We start from the raw sequence: 22,178 nt of genomic DNA on the forward strand, positions 1-22,178 counted from the left end.
GAGAAAAGTTTTCTTCACTCAGCGTGTAATTAAACTCTGGAATTCGTTGCCAGAGAATGTGGTAAAGGTGGTTAGCTTAGTGGGGTTTAAAAAAGGTTTGGATGGCTTCCTTAAGGAAAAGTCCATAGACCATTATTAAAGTGAACTTGGGGAAAACCCACTGCTTATTTCTGGGATAAGCAGCAGCATAAAATGTATTGTACTTTTTGGGTGTCTTGCCAGGTATTTGTGACCTGGATTGGCCACTGTTGGAAACAGGATGTTGGGCTTGATGGACCTTTCATCTGTCCCAGTATGGCAATACTTATGTACTAATAATGTGGTAAGCAGACATAACCATCTCCCATCTGTAAAGTAAGTTAATTTTTATATAAGACTAGTAAAAAAGGCCCGTTTCTGAAGGCAAGGAAACAAAGTACTGTTGTGCCCTTCGCGTTGTTCATCTTCTCTGGAAGTTCCTCTGCGTGCATCTGACGTCAGACGCACGCAGAGAAACTTGCAGAGAAGATGAACAACACAAAGGGCACAACAGCACTTCGGCTGTCGGGGGTTTGGGTCCCCCGTCAGCAGAGGTAGTCCACAACGGAGGCGGGGGGCGGTTTTAAGCGGGCTGGGGGGGGTCGAGGGGGCCGTAGTGCGGGGGGGTGACATGATTCCGAGGCAGGGGGAGGAGTAGGGAAACATGCTGCGCGTATTTCCCTACTCCTCCCCTTTCCTTGGAATCAGCTGTCCTGACGTCAGTGCGTGTCTGCCTAGCAGACCACCACCTCCAGGGAGCCACGGTCCCAAGCACAGAACGTTGGAGGTGAGAATTATTATATAGGATGGCAGTGCTATTTTTTGTGTTCGAGGCTGGGGAAGCAGCTGCAAGAGTGTAGTTTAAGATGTGTGTGATTGGAATTTAAGTGTGTTTTCTGAAGAAAGATTAATATCTGGGGAGAATTTAGTAATGTAGCACCAACATTTCTGTGTCTTGAAATGATTGTTTAGTCCCACAATATTAAAGGAAATAATATTTAAAGGGTGTTGAGATATTATGATTAAATAGGAAGAGTAATGGATGCAAAGGACAGCAAACTGAGGACATTAAAAATGAAAATGTAAGTTGAACCTGTAAAGAAAGGTTTACGCATGATTAACACAGATAACAAAGAATAACAAACTGTAAAAACAGTAATTAACTTTGAGTGTGCCATTGCAAGATTCCTGCAAGCTAGACACAGCACAGGACCATGGAGGTATAACATTAAGATAATTAAGACTGATATAAGAATAATATTGTCATGGTTATATCAGTAACAAAGTAGTATTATAGATGAATTATAAAGCAAAATGAACTATGCTCTCTGAAAGGATTATTTGAACTAAGCATATAAAAATATTCAGTAAACATTGTAAGTAGGTAATGTAGATAATTATATAGAGGATCTAATGAAAATATACTAAAGTGTAATGTATGTAATAATGAGTAAAGTTGATTGTATTTTCAACGTTACTCTACGTACAGTGGGGGAAAAAAGTATTTGATCCCTTGCTGATTTTGTAAGTTTGCCCACTGACAAAGACATGAGCAGCCCATAATTGAAGGGTAGGTTATTGGTAACAGTGAGAGATAGCACATCACAAATTAAATCCGGAAAATCACATTGTGGAAAGTATATGAATTTATTTGCATTCTGCAGAGGGAAATAAGTATTTAATCCCTCTGGCAAACAAGACCTAATACTTGGTGGCAAAACCCTTGTTGGCAAGCACAGCGGTCAGACGTCTTCTGTAGTTGATGATGAGGTTTGCACACATGTCAGGAGGAATTTTGGTCCACTCCTCTTTGCAGATCATCTCTAAATCATTAAGAGTTCTGGGCTGTCGCTTGGCAACTCGCATCTTCAGCTCCTTCCATAAGTTTTCAATGGGATTAAGGTCTGGTGACTGGCTAGGCCACTCCATGACCCTAATGTGCTTCTTCCTGAGCCACTCCTTTGTTGCCTTGGCTGTATGTTTTGGGTCATTGTCGTGCTGGAAGACCCAGCCACGACCCATTTTTAAGGCCCTGGCGGAGGGAAGGAGGTTGTCACTCAGAATTGTACGGTACATGGCCCCATCCATTCTCCCATTGATGCGGTGAAGTAGTCCTGTGCCCTTAGCAGAGAAACACCCCCAAAACATAACATTTCCACCTCCATGCTTGACAGTGGGGACGGTGTTCTTTGGGTCATAGGCAGCATTTCTCTTCCTCCAAACACGGCGAGTTGAGTTCATGCCAAAGAGCTCAATTTTTGTCTCATCTGACCACAGCACCTTCTCCCAATCACTCTCGGCATCATCCAGGTGTTCACTGGCAAACTTCAGACGGGCCGTCACATGTGCCTTCCGGAGCAGGGGGACCTTGCGGGCACTGCAGGATTGCAATCCGTTATGTCGTAATGTGTTACCAATGGTTTTCGTGGTGACAGTGGTCCCAGCTGCCTTGAGATCATTGACAAGTTCCCCCCTTGTAGTTGTAGGCTGATTTCTAACCTTCCTCATGATCAAGGATACCCCACGAGGTGAGATTTTGCGTGGAGCCCCAGATCTTTGTCGATTGACAGTCATTTTGTACTTCTTTCATTTTCTTACTATGGCACCAACAGTTGTCTCCTTCTCGCCCAGCGTCTTACTGATGGTTTTGTAGCCCATTCCAGCCTTGTGCAGGTGTATGATCTTGTCCCTGACATCCTTAGACAGCTCCTTGCTCTTGGCCATTTTGTAGAGGTTAGAGTCTGACTGATTCACTGAGTCTGTGGACAGGTGTCTTTCATACAGGTGACCATTGCCGACAGCTGTCTGTCATGCAGGTAACGAGTTGATTTGGAGCATCTACCTGGTCTGTAGGGGCCAGATCTCTTACTGGTTGGTGGGGGATCAAATACTTATTTCCCTCTGCAGAATGCAAATAAATTCATATACTTTCCACAATGTGATTTTCCGGATTTAATTTGTGATGTGCTATCTCTCACTGTTACCAATAACCTACCCTTCAATTATGGGCTGCTCATGTCTTTGTCAGTGGGCAAACTTACAAAATCAGCAAGGGATCAAATACTTATTTCCCCCACTGTATATATGGTGCCAATAATCAAAAACAAAACTTATTAAGAGGCTTGCAATTAGATGGTTAGATACACATTACATATAAATATGCTGAGATAAATTATTTCAAATGTTGAGAGCATATTTAGAACATTAAAAGTGACCAAGTGATTATGTACTTAATGCAGAGAATAATATCTTCATCAACTAGAAACATTAGAACTGTGAACACCCATCTAAAATTCCGAAAAGACCTCAAGACTCACCTCTTCCGGAAAGCCTACCCAGCAGACCCGAACTAATTCATGAACAATGCATCACATCTATCGAACTAAGAAATGAACAATACCTCTTCCACATAATCCTATTACTTCAAACTTTACAAATTTTACCACTCCAGTTATAATTAAGTGTACCTCTACCCTTACCCTACTCTGTATTGCTCACTAGAAGCTGTAGCCCCATCTCTGGAGAAGGCATTTTGCTTTTATGTGGTGAATAAAATTGTTATATCAGTCCATATGTTAGCTGAAAAAGTAATGATCCTGTGGAGCTGCGGATCTAAGCATCCATGCTTGTTGAAGCTCGCAAACACCCACCCTTATTGAACTGTATTTATTTGTGAACCAATTTTGAATGTTTTTTTTTTTTTTACTAAAATGGTAAACAAATGTTATAAATAAATAAATAACCAACCTCACAAAGCCTCTGCTACCCTAGGGGTTGTTTTACGAAGCCGTGGTAAAAAGTGGCCTGCGGTAGTGTAGGCATGTGTTTTTGGTGCTCGCTGGGCCAATTTTTACTGTGTCTGCAAAAGGCTTTTTTTAACGGGACAGGAAAAGGGCATGCAGCAAAACAAACCAGTGCACGCCTAAAACTGGCCTGAGCTGTTGACACCACCAGTTGATCTAACGATAAGGGCTCATGCGCGTCAACTGCAGATTACCGCTGGAAATGTTGTTCGTGGGAGGAAATAAATAAATCATCCAGGCATTATGGGTGCATGGTAAATCTGAAATTACCACCAGGGGTTATGGTAACCTGACGGTAGTCTCATTTTGGCACATGCTGCACACATGTAGAGCCTAACACACCTTTGTAAAAGGACCCCCTAGTAAATAATGTCTTCCCACTGAGTGCTTACTGTCTGTGTATGGATATCAAACCTAACGCAGACTTCAACCACACTGTATAACACTCTATAACATCTTACCTAGCCAATAAGAATATATTCACCCACTGTCCTACTTATAAAACTGTAACTGCTGTTCCACTAATGTTGTAAACCGCACTGAACCATAAACAGGGGATATTAGCGTATATAAGACCTAAATTGAATTGAAGGAAGTTGAACTACACCATTGTGTCACTTGAGAGGCATATTTTCAAAGCACTTAGCCTTCCAAAGTTCCATAGGTTTCTATAGAACTTTGGAAGGCTAAGTGCTTTGAAAATATGCCTGTCAGAGTGCGCTTTTCAGTTTGTTATTGCTTTTTTGTGTGTCCTAATTTTGAACTGTTGAGTAGAGTATTAAACTGTTCTTTCTGTGGTGAATTCCTTGCATTCTGTGTACATGGTATGCTCTTAATGCCCATTGCCTTGACTTCCTTCTCACTATAAGTGCAGATACTGGGGTAACAGCCAAGTGTGGGGCAGGACAGGAGTTCTTGAAGTATCACCTTTCCCCATATACATGACCTCGCACTCACTATTCCCTTCCTGGGTTCACAGAGGAATAATGAAATTTGCATTTCTTCTAGTATGCCACCCCCTTTTGTGGTACCAACTCTATAGGTTGCCAAGGGGCCACATATGTAAAACTAGAATTTGTAGTTGAGTCCAGATTCATTTTCTTATTTTTTGAAATGGGAACAAATCAGAGTGAACCGATGGGAAAGAATAATCATCTTTTTTTTGTTTGTTTGTTTGCAGTTTTTGATCTTGCATCCTGTGATGGGTCCCTTTATCATCTTGTAACTACAGTAATTATTGAACATCACTGGCAACACTGCCCAACTGTTTATGAAAGCCAAGTAGTGAAGAGGTGCAAAGGGAGAAGGAAGGTGAACCAGTCACGGCCTTCCTTCCAGCTTGTTTGCAGAAATTGTGTGCTGGTTGACTGAGCTCAGTTACTGGGAGCCTGTGGCTTTGTGGACACCTGCCAGTGCCATGCTGTGGCCCCTTTCCCTGCTATGGTTTGGTGTCTTTACTGTCCTGCAGAACCATGCTTGGAGTGAATCATACGACAAAGAGAATATGGCTCTGTACAGGTGAAGCTTGTTCGAGGTGGAGTGAGCAGGGGAAGGGTCTGCACTCTTAGCTATAAAAATTGATCCAACTGTTTTTTTGTGCCAACTGTAATGGAAGTTTAATTGTACCTCTACTTCCAGCTCTGTCCATTCCCTTGAGGGTGTGTGGAGGGGGGGGAGACAGGAACCAGAGACAGAGAGTGATGACTGTATAGACACGTTGGATTCGATATTCAAAATGATTTAAATGGCCAGGAGAGGCTCTTGGCTGTTTAAATTGCTTATCTGCGGCTAACCAGGCATTTTCAGCAGCACTTAACTGGATAGTGCTGCTGAAAATGCCCGGTTAGCACCCAAGCCAAAACCAGGCATTTTGGGGGTGTTCCAGGGGCAGAGATGGCACTTAATTGGTTAAAGTTAACTGCATAAAATAGATGCATAAAAGGCAGTCCTGTTTTTATGTGGTTCTTTATAACTGGTTAAGTGTCGCATATTGCACTTAACTGGCTATATTTTGGCCGGCTCTGTACACCTGGAAATTCAGTGTTGTATCCCAGACTTGGCCCAGCAGTGAATTTCCAAGGTATAATGCTGGCGGCAGTCAGCAAAACGCTGATCACTGCTGGCTGAATATCAGGCCCAATGTTTCTGTCCTAAATTTTGGGATTGTTTTTCTAATCCTTTAAACTTTTTCTTTGAGCACCTGGCTGTAGCCGTATGCAAATAATATCACTATCTATGTAGCTCTGTGCACTGCTCCATACCACTGGATTATGCTATACCAATGGTTCCCAAAACTGTCCTGGGGGAACGCCAGCCAGTCAGGTTTTCAGGATGTCCACAATGAATTTTCATGAGGTAGATTTACATATAGTGCCTCCATTGCATGCAAATCTAATTCATGAATATTCATTGTGAGTATCCAGCAAACCTGACTGGCTGAGGTTCCCCCAGTTCAGATTTGGAAACCACTGTGCTATACAGGTCAGCAGTGGGTTAAGATCCTGGGGAACCAGGTTCAATTTCCTCTGCAGCAATTGTGACCCTGGGCAAGCCACGTAGCCCTCCATTGCCCCAGGTACAATATATAACTTAGATTGTAAACCGCATAGTCGCCTCAGAGATCAGTTGCGGTATATCAAGTGCTATAAATAAAAAATTAAAATACTAATGTAGTTAAATATACAAACTAATTAAAACTTAAGCATTTATATTCTGATCTTTTACTAGAAGAATATACAGAGCGATTTCAGTAAAAGATAAAATTAAGTACAAAATAACAAGTGAAACTATTTCAATGAACATCTAACAAATATAGAAAAACAACAACTGAAGCAAAAAATGTAAAATAATGTTGACAATGTAATAAAACACATGAAACAAATATTTGAATAAAAGGTGTAAACAAGGCAATTTGTAAACTAGGTGCTAACAGCTATGCTTGTATTACATGTGTAAATATTTAGAATACTAGCCTATATATGCATATATGTCAGCGGGCTGTCTAATTGCTATTCTGCAAATACCCGCTTACCTTAAGTAGTGTGTATTTGCAAGGAGGCATTGATGGTACTCTAGTATTCTATAAAGGAAAATGGGCTTCTTTTTTCCTACCACGTGCCCTCTGGCCACCTAATTATAGGCTCCCAGTTATAGAATTGCCCCCAAAATACTAACTGGATAAAAACCAACAAGAGAGATGATCAGTGGCACTAACCAAGAGTGCCGCTAAATATTCCCTCTGACAACTTTAATACTATCCTGACAGTGCTTGAGCAGAGCTAGAGGTGAGCCAGTTTACGGCCAAATTCAGACTATTAAAGGATGTCCGATCTTTATCTGGTTAGCAGTCTGACTATCTCTACTAACTGGATAGTCCTTCTGGGTGAGTGCTGGAACCAGATATTCCACACCAGCTGGCATCCAGGTACCAGCATTGAATGGTTTCATATTAACCTGTGGTGATAACCATTGACTGCCTTGGTTAAATTTTGAGCCCCAATAATTAAAAATATGATATCAAAGCAATAAAGCAAACATTGACCAGAACAAAACAAGATTTAATGAAATGGTCACACACGTTGTTTAGAAAGGGCATTAACTGTTTTCAGTAATTCTTTTAATGTTTTTTTTCTGTTACCAGAGAACGTGTCAAATCCATGTTTTACCATGCCTACAATAATTACTTAGAAAACGCTTTCCCATACGATGAGCTGCGGCCTCTGACATGTGATGGACAAGACACTTGGGGAAGGTAGTGTGCAAATACCTTTCATTCATTTACTTATGCAGGCTGTATCCTTCACCTCCCAGCAAACTCTATTCTGGTGGCTTATAATGCAAATTCTTGTGGCCTTCATGGATTTGGTTTCCAGAATATCCACAATAACATTGCATGAGCAATGTCTGGATACATCTGGTCTCAGAGCAAGCTAATTCAGTGGGGGGAATGAGGATGGAGGAAGGATTTTTTCACTAGTCTTGACCTACTACTACTTATCATTTCTATAGCGCTACTAGAGATACGCAGCACTCTACACTTGAACATGAAGAGACAGTCCCTGCTCGAAAGAGCTTACAATCTAATCAGGACAGATAAACAGGACAAATAAGGGATAAAGGAATTGATAAGGTAGGAAGGATAAAACATACAAGGGTACTGTACAAGTGAATAGGACTTAGGAGTTAAAAGTAGCATCAAAAAGGTGGGCTTTTAGCCTAGATTTGAAGACAGCCAGAGATGGAGCTTGATGTACCAGCTCAGGAAGTCTATTCCAGGCATATGGTGCAGCAAGATAAAAGGAATGGAGTCTGAAGGCAGTGGAAGAGAAGGGTACAAATGAACAGAGTTCCTGGGGAGGAGTGTAGGGAGAGATGAGTGGAGAGGTACTGAGGAGCTGCAGAGTGAATGCACTTGTAAGTCAATAAGAGGAGTTTGAACTGTATGCGGAAATGGACAGGGAGCCAATGAAGTGACTTGAGGAGAGGGCTAATATGAGCATAGCAACACTGGTGTAATATAAGTCGTGCAGCAGAATTTTGAACACATTGAAGGGGAGAGAGATGGCTTAGTGGGAGACCTGTGAGAAGCAAGTTAACAGTAATCTAGCAAGAGGTGATAAGAGTGTGGATAAGGGTTTTCATAGTGTGCTCAGAAAGGAAAGAATGAATTTTGGTGATATAGAGGATGAGCTGTATTTCCATGGCATCATTTTATGTGATCAAAGAGGCTGACCCACAGTAAGAACTATTCTTATTTCTTTCTCACATTTATAATCTGCTCCTCTATAAAGGGTTTTAGGACAGTTTACATGTCATCACATAAGCATTTTCAAATTCTAAACAGTTAAAATGAAACCCACACTAAATTCTAAAATTATGTGTTCAGTGGTCATGTGATTTCTTGAAAGCTATTTCAAGAAATCAAACCTTGCACGGTTTCTAGAAAACCACCACTTTAGTCAGCTGATCAAGATCTAGCAGTAATTTGGGGGCCTGCGCAAGAAAAAGACTTCTTAAGTGTCTTAGGAGTCTATAACATATGACTAGCAGGTTGAGATTTTTATTTTAATTTTATTTTTACTGTTATATACAGCCTTAAGTCAAAACCTTGGTTTTAGTTGAGAATATTAATCGGTTCAATACCTAAGGTTTTTCCATCTTACATTGTTATTATTAATCATTTATCAGTATTCCAATAGTATTTCAAGGTCAGTTACATTCAAGTACACTAGGTATTTCTCTGCCCCTGGAGGGTTCACAATCTAATTTTTGTACGTAAGGCAATGGAGGGTTAAGTGACTTGCCCAAGATCACAAGGAGCAGCAGTGGGATTTGAACCATGCTTCCCTGTTGGTCAGATCAGTGCTCTAATAGCTAGACTACTCCTGCACACATTATTTGGTTTGTTATGCTTGATTATTGTGATATATACTGTATACATTTTCTCAATCTGTTCTACATTTTCCAATACTGCTGTCAGGCAGGGGGAATTGATCTTAAATTATTAACTGCCTTGGTTGTGAGTCACAAGGCAGGTTAGAAAACCAATAAATGTGCATTTTGAGATTAGTCTAATTAGTCTGCTTTGGGGGCTGTGAGAATAGGAGCTGAGAACCACTGCTTTGCTCACATGCTGCTGTTAGTTGCCTGTGGGTCCCCAGGGGATGGGTGATATATGAAGCATGGTAGATGAAGCACTGGATGCAGCCTTCTCCATCTTACCGTTTCCTAGCATATTTAACTAATTTGAACCCTTAATATATCTTCTTGTGCCGGCAGTTTGTCCTAGACCATGTCAGCTCATTTCCAAGTCTCAATGTTTTATGTGAGAACACAAGCTGCTGGCTGTGGGTCTACAGAGATCAGCTGCATGTGCAGAGATTGCCCTGTTGGGTCTGGTTTTCAGGATAGCCAAATTTTCATTTAAATTAGAGACTCACCTAAGCAATTTGTATCATGACTGTTCATTAGAACCATCTGTCTGGCCTTTGGGGGTCTGGCCTTGGTTGTCATTCCTGTATAGTATCAATATTATTTGTTAATGTGCTGATATTAGTAGAATTCATTATGACTAAATGTGGCATGAGACCTGTTTGACAGGTCTTGAGGCAAGCCAGTCGTGACATCCTTAAAATTAGTTTGTTACTGTTGTAATTTGCATTCTTTGCTCTTTTCAGTATGAGAGGTTGAGTGCAGGAGCGACAGTTTCAACAGGCTACTCCTACAAGTATTGTGTGTGTGTGTGTGTGTTTTTTTTTTTTTTTTTTTTTTGGGGGGGGGGGGGGGGGGGGGGGTTTGCATGTGTGTTTTCCTCATGTGCAGTTTTTTGAAATCACTACTCCTGCTGGATGAAGAGGGACATACACTTGCATTCCTTCACCTGTTTTATAACAGGCTCCACGTCCTGATCTGGACATCTGAATTCCTCTCTCCATGTGATTTCAAACATTTGGCTCCATGTAGCTTTATAAATTATTAGAGGTCCATATTCAGCCAGTGGTAGTAAGTGCTTTTTTAAATGCTGACCACCGTCGGTTAAATTAGACATAGATATTCAATGGTGGACTGTTCAGCAGCAGTACCCAGAAGTTATGCGGTATGGTCTGTATTCAGTGTTGTACATGCATTGCTAACTGAGCAAAGTTAGGACTGATGTTTAAACAGTCCTACTTGCCTGGTTAGCTATGTGGGCACTTCCATTGAATTTTGCTGGTGCCTACATAACTTTCAGGACCAGCCCGGCTGCACCTGGACACTGTTGCAGTGCTCAGGGGATATTCAGTGGCACTGCCCAGTTAAATGCCATTGAATATCCCTTCCTAAGGCACTCAGTGTGATTTAACCCAGCAGTAGCATCTTCTGCATGGTTAAATCCTGTTGAATATCAGGCCCTAAGTGCACGTAGCAGAAATCATGAATGCAGGCACAGACATTTACACTTGGCAAAGAACAGATGTAAATGTTCACACATAAAGTTCTCAAATATGTGCATTGTAAAGTATTTTATAAATCAATCCATGTACTTGCAAAAACCATCTGTATTCTGCCCAGACCACACCCTTTGCTCTGACTACTGTCAAAGTATACACCTTCTCGACAAGGCACGCACATTTTTGCATTTATAATGGCCTTTTATAGAATATGTTTATTTAAGGCTTGATATACCACCTTTACTTCAACCAAGACCAAAGCGGTTAACAAATATCAAAATAAAATCAAATCCAGGGAAAGGAACACCATAATTAACAGGAACGAGTACAGTGATTCATTTACTATGGGGAAGATAGAGGGGAAGGGGAAAGGAGAACGAACATGGTATATGCCCTCTAGGCTGATCACAGAACATGCTCTCAGGGCAGATTAGCCTTATACGCAATCTGAAAGTAGTAGGTTTTCAGTTTCAACTTAAATTTAGTAAGGGAAAGTTCATTTCTATTATCTTGTTGAGGGGGGGGGGGGGGGGGGGGGGAGACCATTCCAAAGACTTGGAGACAGAAAAAAGAAGACTGATATACAGTTGGACTCATATTGAGCCCGCCTGGGAGAAGGTCGGCTAAGTGTTTTGTGAGTCAGAAGAAGAACCTTGAACTAAATCTAATATAAGACCGGTAACCAATGTGATTTCATGAGAAGTGGTGTTACTGGATCATAGCGTTTAGCTTTATGGAGCATCCTGGCTGCTGAGTTTTGTAATGTTTGTAGGTGACATAGTTGAAATTTAGGCAAACCTGCATAAACTGTATTATAGTAATCTATATGAGACATGATAAAAGCATGAATCAAGGTACAGATTGAGGAAAACTCTAAATAATATCTAGCAGTCTGAAACCGACGCAACCACAAAAAACCTTTTTTGACTACTTGTGAAATTTGCTTTTCAAAGGAGAATTTAGAATCAATAATTATACCTAGGTAGCGGAAGGATGTTACTGGAGAAATCTGGAGACCAAAGAGCAACGGGCTTAAAAAACTTGATAAAGTTACCCCTCCCCCCAATCCAAACTTTCATCAATGTCTTCTAGAATTATGGTGCAAATCCTCCATTCTTACAGGCACATTGATAACATCTGAATAGTAAAGCAACCAAATAGGAAATAAGCCATGTTATGAAAATTGTAGAGGCACATGCTTTAGAGAACCAACGTTCACTTTGCCAGATACATGATGTGATGCAGTGGGCCCTCGTCCTTGAAAGCTCATGCCTCAATAAATTGGTTACAGTCCTTTTTAATCAGATGTTCAGATCCCAGACATCACCTCATGTACCTTTCAAAGTGAATTCTGGTCTTCAAAAGCTCATGTCTCAATAAATTGGTTAGTCCAGTGGTTCCCAAACTTGTCCTCAGGGCTCCCCATCCAGTCATGAATATGCATGAGAGAGATTTGCATGCAGTAGAGGCAGGGCATGCAAATCTCTCTCATGAATATTCATTGCATATATCCTAAAAACCTGACTTTCTGGGGAGCTCCTGGGACAGGTTTGGGAACTGCTGGGTTCATCTATTAGGTGCCACCTGTCTCTGTCATTTTTGCTACACCAGACTAACACAACTACCCCTTTTAATACCATGTTATGGAAAGTAAGTAGATATCTGCCTAGACTTGTAGTAGGTGTATTGTCTGTGGAGAAAACTGGGATTCTTGCTAGGCATGATATCTTTGATTTGACCAATATAAAATTAACCAAAAAATGTGTATGAACTTTGCAGACGACAGATATGAAGAAAGGACCTAAAGCTGCTGTAGATCATTCTCTTTGGATGTTGCCTTTGTGCGGCAAAGAAAAAGATGAGGAAAAAAGCTTAAACACAATCACAGCCTGTCCTGATCTGTACAAATAATATGTGGTACTGGCAGTACTATTGTACCCTCTACATGAGCTGTATTTTGGACACTAGGAGTTATATTTCTTGGGTTGTATTATAAATTGACATCATATAATCCAGATTAAGTGAAGGTGGAGCTGAAACAGAACTTAAAAACGGAAAACAGGTTGGGGAGGGAGAAAAGGGAGAAATGTATGGGATAAAACTGTTCATGTCTACAATGTTTGCATTGTGATGTTACCTAATAAAATATTTAAACAGTAAAAAAAAAAAAAAAAACGGAAAACAATGTAGGCAATAACATATGGGGAGGCACTACAAAACTATGTATACAGATGGGCATGTTTACTAGAGTGTGTAAAGTTTGGGTTTTTTTTTACTGAACCTTATGTATGAAACTGTGGTAAGGGCAAAACCTTTGCAGTAAATGCAGGAGTGTGGCCAGCATCTGCCATTCATTCACCACACTAGCCCATATTATATGCCTCAGCACTATCTGCCAAGTACTTAACACGGGCCCTGGTGCCAAACCCTTCCAACCCCCCACCAGATTCTGTGACACAAAACAACCCTTGCTCTGAAGCAATCCTCTCAATCCAGTTTCCACCCCCCAAATCAGGCTCCTCAGCACCCAACAACATGTTTGTTTCCCTTCCTCCCCTGTAAACACCATACTCTGACCTTTCCTGGGACTCACCCAGGGATCTCCCTGGTAGTCCCACCCCAGTAACCACCAGAGTTCAAAATGGCTCCTGTCAGCCCTAGTGGTAGTCTCATAGTACTATGTCTAGGGGTCATCCTGCCATAAATTGTATAATGTACACACTAACATTTACAAGCCGATTATGCATGTAAATCATTAGAATAATGATAGATGTGTAAATGTCAAAATTCTGCCTAAACCAGTGTTTCCCAAGTTCGGTCCTGGAAGTACCCCTTGCCAGTCAGGTTTTCAGTATATCCACAATGAATATACATGAACTTGATTTGCATACACTGCCTCCATTATATGCAAATCTCTTTCATGCATATTTATTGTGGATATCCTGAAAACCTAACTGGTAAGGGGTACTCCAGGACTGGACATGAGAAACACTGCCTAAACACTATTCTGTAAATACTTGTATGTCTTGCAAAGCATGTACACATTGGCAGAGCCTGGGTGGGACTGAGTTATAGGCGTATCTCTGGGATTTAGTTTCTGTGGCTGGCCTGTGTGCTTGCGCCTAAATTACAGGCATGTAATTTTGCTGTTACTCTAGTATTCTATAAAGGAAAGTAGGCGCCTACCAGGCGCCCTCTGAGCACAGTTATAGAATTACCTTCATAAGGGTTCATAATGGTAGCTAGGACTCCTAATGGTACTCCTGCCATATAAGGAGCAGTTGCCCTTATATAACAGGATGACCCCCTAAAAATAGTACTGTAACTCTACCAGTAGGGGTCGTGGCCACCATTTTGAACTGGGGCAGGACTGAAGGGGACTGCTCCCGCCCTCCTCCACTAGACCAGGGGTTCTCAATCCAATCCTCGGGACAAACCAAGCCAGTCTTTTTCATGATATCTACAATGACTATGCATGAGAGAAGGTTGCATGCACTGCCTCCATTGTATGCAGATTTATCTCATGCATATTCATTGTGAATATCCAGAAAACCTGACTGGCTAGGTGTGTCCCAAGGACTGGATTGAGAACCCCTGCACTAGACTAATTCCAGGGTGGGGATGGAGGAAGGGTTGGCCCAGGGGTATCAGATTAGGGGGGAAACCCTGACTATAAGAGAGAGAAAGAGAGAGAGTGTGTGTGTTTTTCTAAAACCTTTGAGCAGTATGATAGCTGTCACTGCTGGCCATAGCCAATGTTCACCCAGATCCCCTTTAACCCAAGTAAGCACTTTTCATGGAATATTTACCCTGAGGTAGTGTTTATTGAGCACTAGCCATTAGTGTGGACCTGCTCTAATGATTCTGTCCATTAAAACCTACAGTGAGTGCTTAACACACTTTAGTAATCATGTCTTAAAGTGAAATACAGCTTATGTGTTTTATTACAAACTCATTTATAAAATGTAACTTTTTCCAATATATCTTTTAAATTGTTTACGTTGCAAAGTCATTTAGGGCCCTGTTTACTAAGCAGCGCTAAGAGTGCGCTAGTGTTTTTAGCACTTGCTAAACGCTAAAGACACACATAGGAATATATGGGTGTCTCTAGCATTTAGCATGCGCTAAAAATGCTAGCGCATCTTAGTAATCAGGGCCCTTAATTTAAAAAATAAATAACTACAGCTTACCTCATTCAAAAGAGCTTACTTTACAAATCTATCTTTAGGAAGAATATTTAATTTACCAAACTAGTGTGTCTTTTGACCCACCAGAATCGTCCAATGTTCCAACTACTACAATAATTTAAAAAAAACGTTTGGCATAAACAGTCATATGATATAAGATAGCCAGTCATATAAATGAAACATCATGACCAATCAGAAGCCCAGAGCAATTACTCCATATTAATCATAAAACTGAAAGCATCCAAATCTTCTGTTCAAAAATATCTGCTACCTAATCAGAACATTAAAATCCCTAAATGAGGGTTCCATTCACAGACATTTAGAAGGTGCACCTCATGTCAGGTTCACACACACAACATTGCAGAAAGCAAGATTTAAAATCTTAGAGCCTTGTTCTTCACTTCCAGTCCTCAAGGATCCACCAACTGTCAGGTTTTCAGGATATCCCTAATGAATGAATATGCATGAGATATCTCCAGTGAATGAATATGCATTAGAAAGATGGGTATACAATGGAGGTAATATGCATGCAAATGTCCTTCATGCATATTCATTCATTAGGGATATCTTGAAAATGTGACCCATTGGTGGCCCTCATGGACTGGGAAGGAAGACTGAAGCCTTAGAGCCCCCAAATCAGGCGAATTTATATTGCCTGATTTCTGTCCATTTACAGTGTTGGTCATTCTGTGGAGGTTGAGGTAAACACTTGTAAGTTTGTTGCTGGCTCAGTGACTCAGGTGATAAGTGCTATGGCACTGCCATGCAGAAGTTCCCACATTTAGCCTTCTGCTCCTCAAAGCCTAGATTAAGGTCGCAAGACAAGTGGAGGCCTCAATATTAGTGTGTCAAGGATGTGCATATTTTATAAAATACACCTGTAAATCTTGACTTCACCTGTGCTCTCCCCTGGACAGACTCTAAAGTCACATATAAGTTAGCACCTGATTGCACCATCCATACTTTTACATGTTACTGGTTATCTAAGTGCACATTTGTACAGAGTTCCAAGGAAAGATTTTTAGATGGAGAAAAATAGCCATGTTCAGAAATTTGTGGGTGCTACTTTGTGTTTTAGAAGAACCTTGCAAAAGTATTGTACCTATGCATGTGAAGTATGAACATAGCACAGACAACTAGAGAGGAACTGTGAAGGGTAGGTTCTGTCATTCTGATGTGACTATTCAAAAAGATGTGCTTCACATTCTAAAAGAGTACACCTGCAAGAAAATATATTGTAATCAAGGGGAGAAAAAGCAATGATATGATTGATATTTTGAAGAATCTAGTAGTGCTGTTGCTTTAAATCTTATTTTTTTTCTTGGTGCAAGTGAAACCCTGTTTGTGTACAACCACCTTAAAGGAGTAAAGATTGACAGCTTTCTGCATTTTGAAATTATCTTATTGTTGTTAACTTTAGGTCTCCTAATTCTGACCCTTGCTCTCTTGCAGGTTTTCTTTAACCCTGATTGATGCACTGGACACTCTGCTAGTAAGTCTCTTTGCTTTCTGTCTTTAAAGCCATTGAGGAATGAGAGAATTTACTGTAAGTTTCTTACTGAAGTTTCCAACAAAACATTCCATCAATATACCATGGACATTCTCTACAATGAAACAGTAAATTATCCAGAAAAGTCCTGTACAAACATTATACTAAAGAAGCAGCACATAATAACCCAAGGAATGAGAGAATGTAAAAAGTGAGTTATACTAAAAGAAACCATTGTAAGAGCAACAGATCTGTTTTAGGGAAGAAGATAAGCAGCATGGTCTTCACAAGAGGTGATAAAAAGATCTTTACAAGACATCTAAGAAAGAAGACGGGAAGAACATCTGAAAAGCAAAAAGGGAATCAGGGAAGATAATCAAGAGGAAAAAATAGTGCAGTAAGGCAAAATAACAAGACTTTTTTTTACATAGGTCAGTGAAGGGAAGGTAAAAGGGGATTGTAAGAGTAATAGGAATGTTTGGAAGTAGAAATAACGAACAAATACCTTTGTTCATTTTCATCCAAAGAAATGATTGGAGCAATCAATGGCATAGAATATGTAGGCAGATAAGGACCTCATGAGCCACCCAGTCTTGCATGTGTGCTATGCTGTCACAGATCTTAGCTTCTGGCTACTAAGGAGGTCAGTGTATAAAGTTTTCCCCCATGTATGTGGCCATATACATGTGTAAATGACCTCTTGTGAAATACCATTTGTATGGTATAAAACTATACTACTACTTATCATTTCTGTATGCTACTAGATGTATGCAGCGTTGTACACCGAACATGTAAGAGACAGTCCCTGCTCGATAGAGCTTATTATCTAATCAAGACAGACTATCAGGACAAATAAGGGATAAGGGAATTACTTAAAGTGGGAATTATAAAACAGATTTGGGTCTGAAGAAGTGAATAGAAGTTAAAAGCTAAAAGCAGCCTCAAAAAGGTGGGCTTTTAGCCTAGATTTGAAGACTGCCAGAGCTGATTCAGGAAGTACACCTGATTCAGGAAGTCTAATCCAGGCATATGGTGCAGCAAGATAAAAGAACAGTGTCTGTAGTTCACAGAGTACAGATAAGGGCACAGATAAGAGAGATTTACCTGATGAACGGAGTTCCCGGGGAGGAGTGTAGGGAGAGATAAGAGTGGAGAAGTACGGAGGTGCTGCAGAGTGAATGCACTTGTAAGTCAATAAGAGAAGTTTGACTTATATGTGGAAATGGATATGGAGCCAGTGAAGTGACTTGAGGAGAGGGCTAATATAAGCATAGCGACCACTGGCAGAATATAAGTCGTGTAGCAGAGTTTTGAACAGATTGAAGGGGAGAGAGATGGCTTAATGGGAAACCTGTGAAACGCAAGTTGCAGTAGTCTAAGCGAGAGGTGATAAAGAGTGTGGATAAGGGTTTTGGTAGTGTGCTCAGAAAAGAAGGGACAAATTTTGGTGATGTTATAGAGAAAGAAATGACAGGTTTTAGCAGTCTGTTAGATATGTGCAGAGAAAGAGAGACGTCAAAGATGACTCCAAGGTTACAAGGATTAGATGTTATCCACAGAGATAGAAAATGGGGGAAGAGGAGAGGTGGGTTTAGGGGGAAAGATAAGAGCTCAGTCTTGGCTATGTTTAGTTTCAGATGGCAGTGAGACATCCGGGCAGCAATGTGAGACAGGCAAGTTGTGACTTGGGCCTTCCTGCTGAAATTTCTGGTGTGGAGAGATAGATCTGGGAGTCATCAGCATAAAGGTGATACTGAAAACCATGGGATGAGATCAGAGCACCAAGGGAAGAAGTATAGATAGAGAAAAGAAGAGGTCCCAAGACAGAACCCTGAGGTACACCAACTGATAGTGGGATAGAAGTGGAGGAGGCTCCACCAGAGCATACACTAAAAGTGTGATGGGAGTGATAAGAAGAAAACCAATCAAGGAGTAGGTGGTCATCAATAGTGTCAGAGCAGCAGATAGATCAAGAAGGATGAAGATAGAAAAGAGACCTTTGGATCTAGCCAGGGACAGGTTATTGGAGACTTTAGCAAGGGCTGTCTCAGTTGAATGTAGAGGGCAAAAGCCATCTTGAGATGAAAGAAAGTCAAAACAATGGCAGTGAACAGCAAGTTCAAGTATCTTGGATAAGAGAGGGAGGAAGGAGATGGGGCAATAGTTGGAAGGACAGGTAGGGGCAATGAAGGTTTTCTGAGGATTGCTGCAACTACAGCATGTTTGAAGGCATCAGCAACAGTTGCAGTGGAAAGTGAAAGATTGAGGATATGACAGAAGGGATGACAGTAGGAGACATAGTGTTGAGTTGATGGGGTGGGAATAGGATCAGAGAAACAGGTAGTCAGTTTGTAGGAGGAAAGAAAATATGCAGTTTCCTCTTCAGTGATTTCATAAAAGGAAGAAAAGGAGGCAAGGGTCGAAGGAGGGTTGACAGAATAGACTAGGGGAAGGAGAGGTGGAGGTGACTTGGTTGAGAACTCGAGGTTAATCTTGTGAACCTTATCATGAAAGTACTCAGCCAAAGTCTGGGGAGAAAATGAAGGAGTAGTTGTCACATTTTCAAAAGCAGGAACTAGGATCCTGAGCCCTTGGGCCACTGCCGAGGAGCGGCAGTGGCAGGCAAAACCACCCCACACAGGGATAAGGCAGAACTCTGACAGGGCCAGCTAGACTTCACCTGCACTTGACCACCGTTCCTCAGGAGTTGAGCCCCTGGGTGCAGGTGGTCGGCAGGACTTACCGGACAGGTCAGGAACTGGAAACCAGCAAGATACACACAGGGACTAGAGGGCACAGGGAGGCTAGGCAGAATACTAGACTAGGACTCTCAGACAGACAAGGGACAGAACTGAAAGCTGCAAGCAGCCACTGAAACAGGGAAGAAACACTGATAGACAGGAGACAGAACTGAAAGCTGCCAGGCAGCCACTGAGCAAGAAACACAGACAACCAAGAACTAGACAAAGACATACAACAAGAAACAAGACTGGGAAACAAGCAATACAGTACAAGAGGCTACACAAAGACTAAACTAGAATCAGGCAAGAACACAGACTACAATCTGGACTAGGCAGAAGTGCAGCAGCACCCCAACATACCAGGGCCTTAGGCGATGCAAAGGCAAACACAGAAGTTTCCAAATGGCTAATAAGCCCAGCAGCAGCTGAGATTCAGCTGCAGCAATCACCAGGCAGCTACGTGTGCTGAGCAGGCTCAAACAAGACAAGCAAGTCTGGCAGGCCGGAAGATTCAGACTGGGCTGATGTCTGGAACGGGAAACAGCACACAGACAATCCAATGCAGCCACCAGGTCTGGCCACCAGAGGGCAAGAGGAACACAAACCAAAACACAGGCAGAAAGCATACTGAAGCACAGAGAGGCTTAACACACACAGGTGCAGTATAGTGGAGTAATCAGAGCCATGCTGGAAGCAGCTAGCACACAGAGACAGAACTAACTCAGAAAGACCAGACAAGCCAACTTAGAAGCTGACCGCCAGAAATAAGGTAAGCCTGAGAGGGGTCACGACCACAGACGTGACAGTAGTTGGAGGTGAGGGCAAGAGAGTTCAGTGTGGCAAAGAGATGTTGAGGGTTTCAGCCAAGAGAGTTTGTCAAGTGGATGTAGTAGTCCTGTTTGGCAAATGAAAGAGCAGACTGGAAGGAGATCAGCAACAATTTGAAATGTATGAAATCAGCATGGGCACAGGATTTCAGCCAAAGGCATTCGGCAGATCGGACACAGGAACGTAGGTAGTGGATTCTAGAGGTCAACCAAGGCTGGGGTTTGGTACGCCTTACAGAATGGGGAATGGGAGGAGTGAGGGTATCCAGAGCAGAGGAGAGAATAGTATTATAGGAAGAGACGGCCTCATTGACAGACTTGGATAACATAGTGGCTGACAAGAGGGATGAAACACTTGTGGAGAAAGTGCAAGAGTCAATAGCCTGAAGATTCCTAAATGTATAGGTGGAGATTGGACAGGTCTGGGGAGGAGGGTGTTTTAAGTGTGAAGGTTATCAGGTGATTGTCAGGGAGGGGAAGAACAGGTAACCAACTTCCCTTCCCTCCAACCTCCCCCCATCCTGTCCCAAATAGCAGTCAAGAAGTACACAATGACAGAAGGTTACAAACAATAATAGATGTGTAATACAAGCACATCAAGAGCCCAAAGAGGCAAGAGGGCCCCACAACGTTTCCTTTCTATCATCTTTCTACATAAAAGTTAAAAGAATCCATAGGCTGATCACTACCAGCTAGTTAGTCTGATCTTAGTGGTTGGTAAATTTGGAATCATGGTTCAAGTTTAGTAAGTATTTCATATACCCCCAATGGTACCCATTCTAAGCGATTTACATACATCAAACTAAAATAAGTTGAGAAAAAAAAGAAAATAGAAACTACAATTTTCGTAAAAGAACAGGGAAAGGATTGAGAGCAGTAATCATGTTACTAAAGGAAAGTATAGTGGCTTTTCTTCGATTCAGTGGGGTACAGGATTCAAGTTAGCAGAGTTTTAGTAGAGTATGATCATGTCTAGCAAACATCATCAATTTCTTTGGCTGAGTAACCAAAGAATTATGTCAGAGCCTACATGGAATGTGGCATATTTAGGGACAGTTTTAAAATAGCCCATGTGCTTTATGCTGATTTTCAAGGAGAAACCACTCAGGTAGGTGAACTCGGAAGTAACATAATGACATATTTTTTTCATAGAAAGGGATACATGAAATGGCTTCCTAGTGGAGAAAATGGAGCCAAAATAGTAACAGAATTCAATAAGGTATGGAAAAAGGAAAGAGGTAAGCTGTTCTTTATTTGCTTTTTGGAGCCTCCCAGTAAAAAAAAAAACAAACAAACCTCTGAGCGACCAATTCTCTTTTACGTGACACTTTTTGACTCCAGTCTGTTTTGCATTGCGGGTGCTTGCTTGCAGGTCCTTGGTCAGTCAGGGTGCTGGGGGGTTTTCTTTGGTGGGCTTTTGGTCTCTTCAGTCACAGGCCTCTTCTGGCTGTCTGCAGCTACAGGGCGCTCTCTTCACTTTACCGCTGTTTGCGGTAGCAGTTCCTTTTTGGATAGTGGCGCATTTATTTCCACTCTTCTTCCTGCGCATGCCCGAGTGTTCCCGCTGAGTCTGTTGTGCTTGTGATGTGTCTTTCTTCAGACTGGCCTGACTGGAGCATGACTGTTCACCGCAAGGGTTTGTTCTCCATGGAGGTACTTCCTGCGCAGGAGGTTTTGGTTGCTGGAAGCCTCTGAGCCCGGTTTGGGTGCCGGTTTAGATGCTGGTCATGATTTCTTTTTTTTCTTTCGGATACAAGTGTTGGGCCTGACCACGTGGAGGTCTTCCGCCTTCCAGGAGTCCTATTTCTCTGTTCCTGCCTTCGGGCAGTGTGGATCGGCGGGCCTTGCAGCTTGTTGGTTTCTCTCTATGGTACTGGAGATGCATGGGGGTCTTTTGAATGGACAAGATGGCTTTAAAGAAATAATGACTTTTTCTTCCCTTCCTCCAACTTTCCCTGTAGGGCCCATCAGTGATTATTTAAAATAAAATAAACTTCTGCTACTACTTTGGTATGGCTTGTGAGTACATGTCCCCTGGTATATTTTGTCATCTCCTTTCTGTTCCCTTTGCCTTGTCTCTGCATGGTGAGCATGACCTCTTCTCTGCAGGTCTGGCATACCTCTGTCATGGCATGTTAGTGTAGCTTCTTGGCAACATATGGAGTGTAGCAGGTTCTGCATAGC

At 41.7% G+C, this 22,178-nt stretch overlaps 1 protein-coding gene across 6 annotated transcripts in view; it reads left to right on the forward strand.

Annotated features, from left to right (window-relative positions):
• LOC115463190 (ER degradation-enhancing alpha-mannosidase-like protein 2) overlaps window positions 1–22,178 on the forward strand; it is a 95,571-nt gene that overhangs the window by 10,828 nt on the left and 62,565 nt on the right. For all 6 annotated transcript variants that reach the window (XM_030193472.1, XM_030193473.1, XM_030193476.1 and 3 more), the window contains 3 exons: window positions 5,002–5,339; window positions 7,462–7,572; window positions 16,390–16,429. In XM_030193472.1, the coding sequence (XP_030049332.1) occupies window positions 5,239–5,339; window positions 7,462–7,572; window positions 16,390–16,429 (252 nt within the window). In that variant the 5' untranslated portion in view covers window positions 5,002–5,238. The remainder of the gene's footprint in view (window positions 1–5,001; window positions 5,340–7,461; window positions 7,573–16,389; window positions 16,430–22,178) is intronic.

The sequence above is a fragment of the Microcaecilia unicolor genome, chromosome 2 (genome assembly GCF_901765095.1).
Source record: "Microcaecilia unicolor chromosome 2, aMicUni1.1, whole genome shotgun sequence".
Classification (NCBI taxonomy): Eukaryota; Metazoa; Chordata; class Amphibia; order Gymnophiona; family Siphonopidae; genus Microcaecilia; species Microcaecilia unicolor.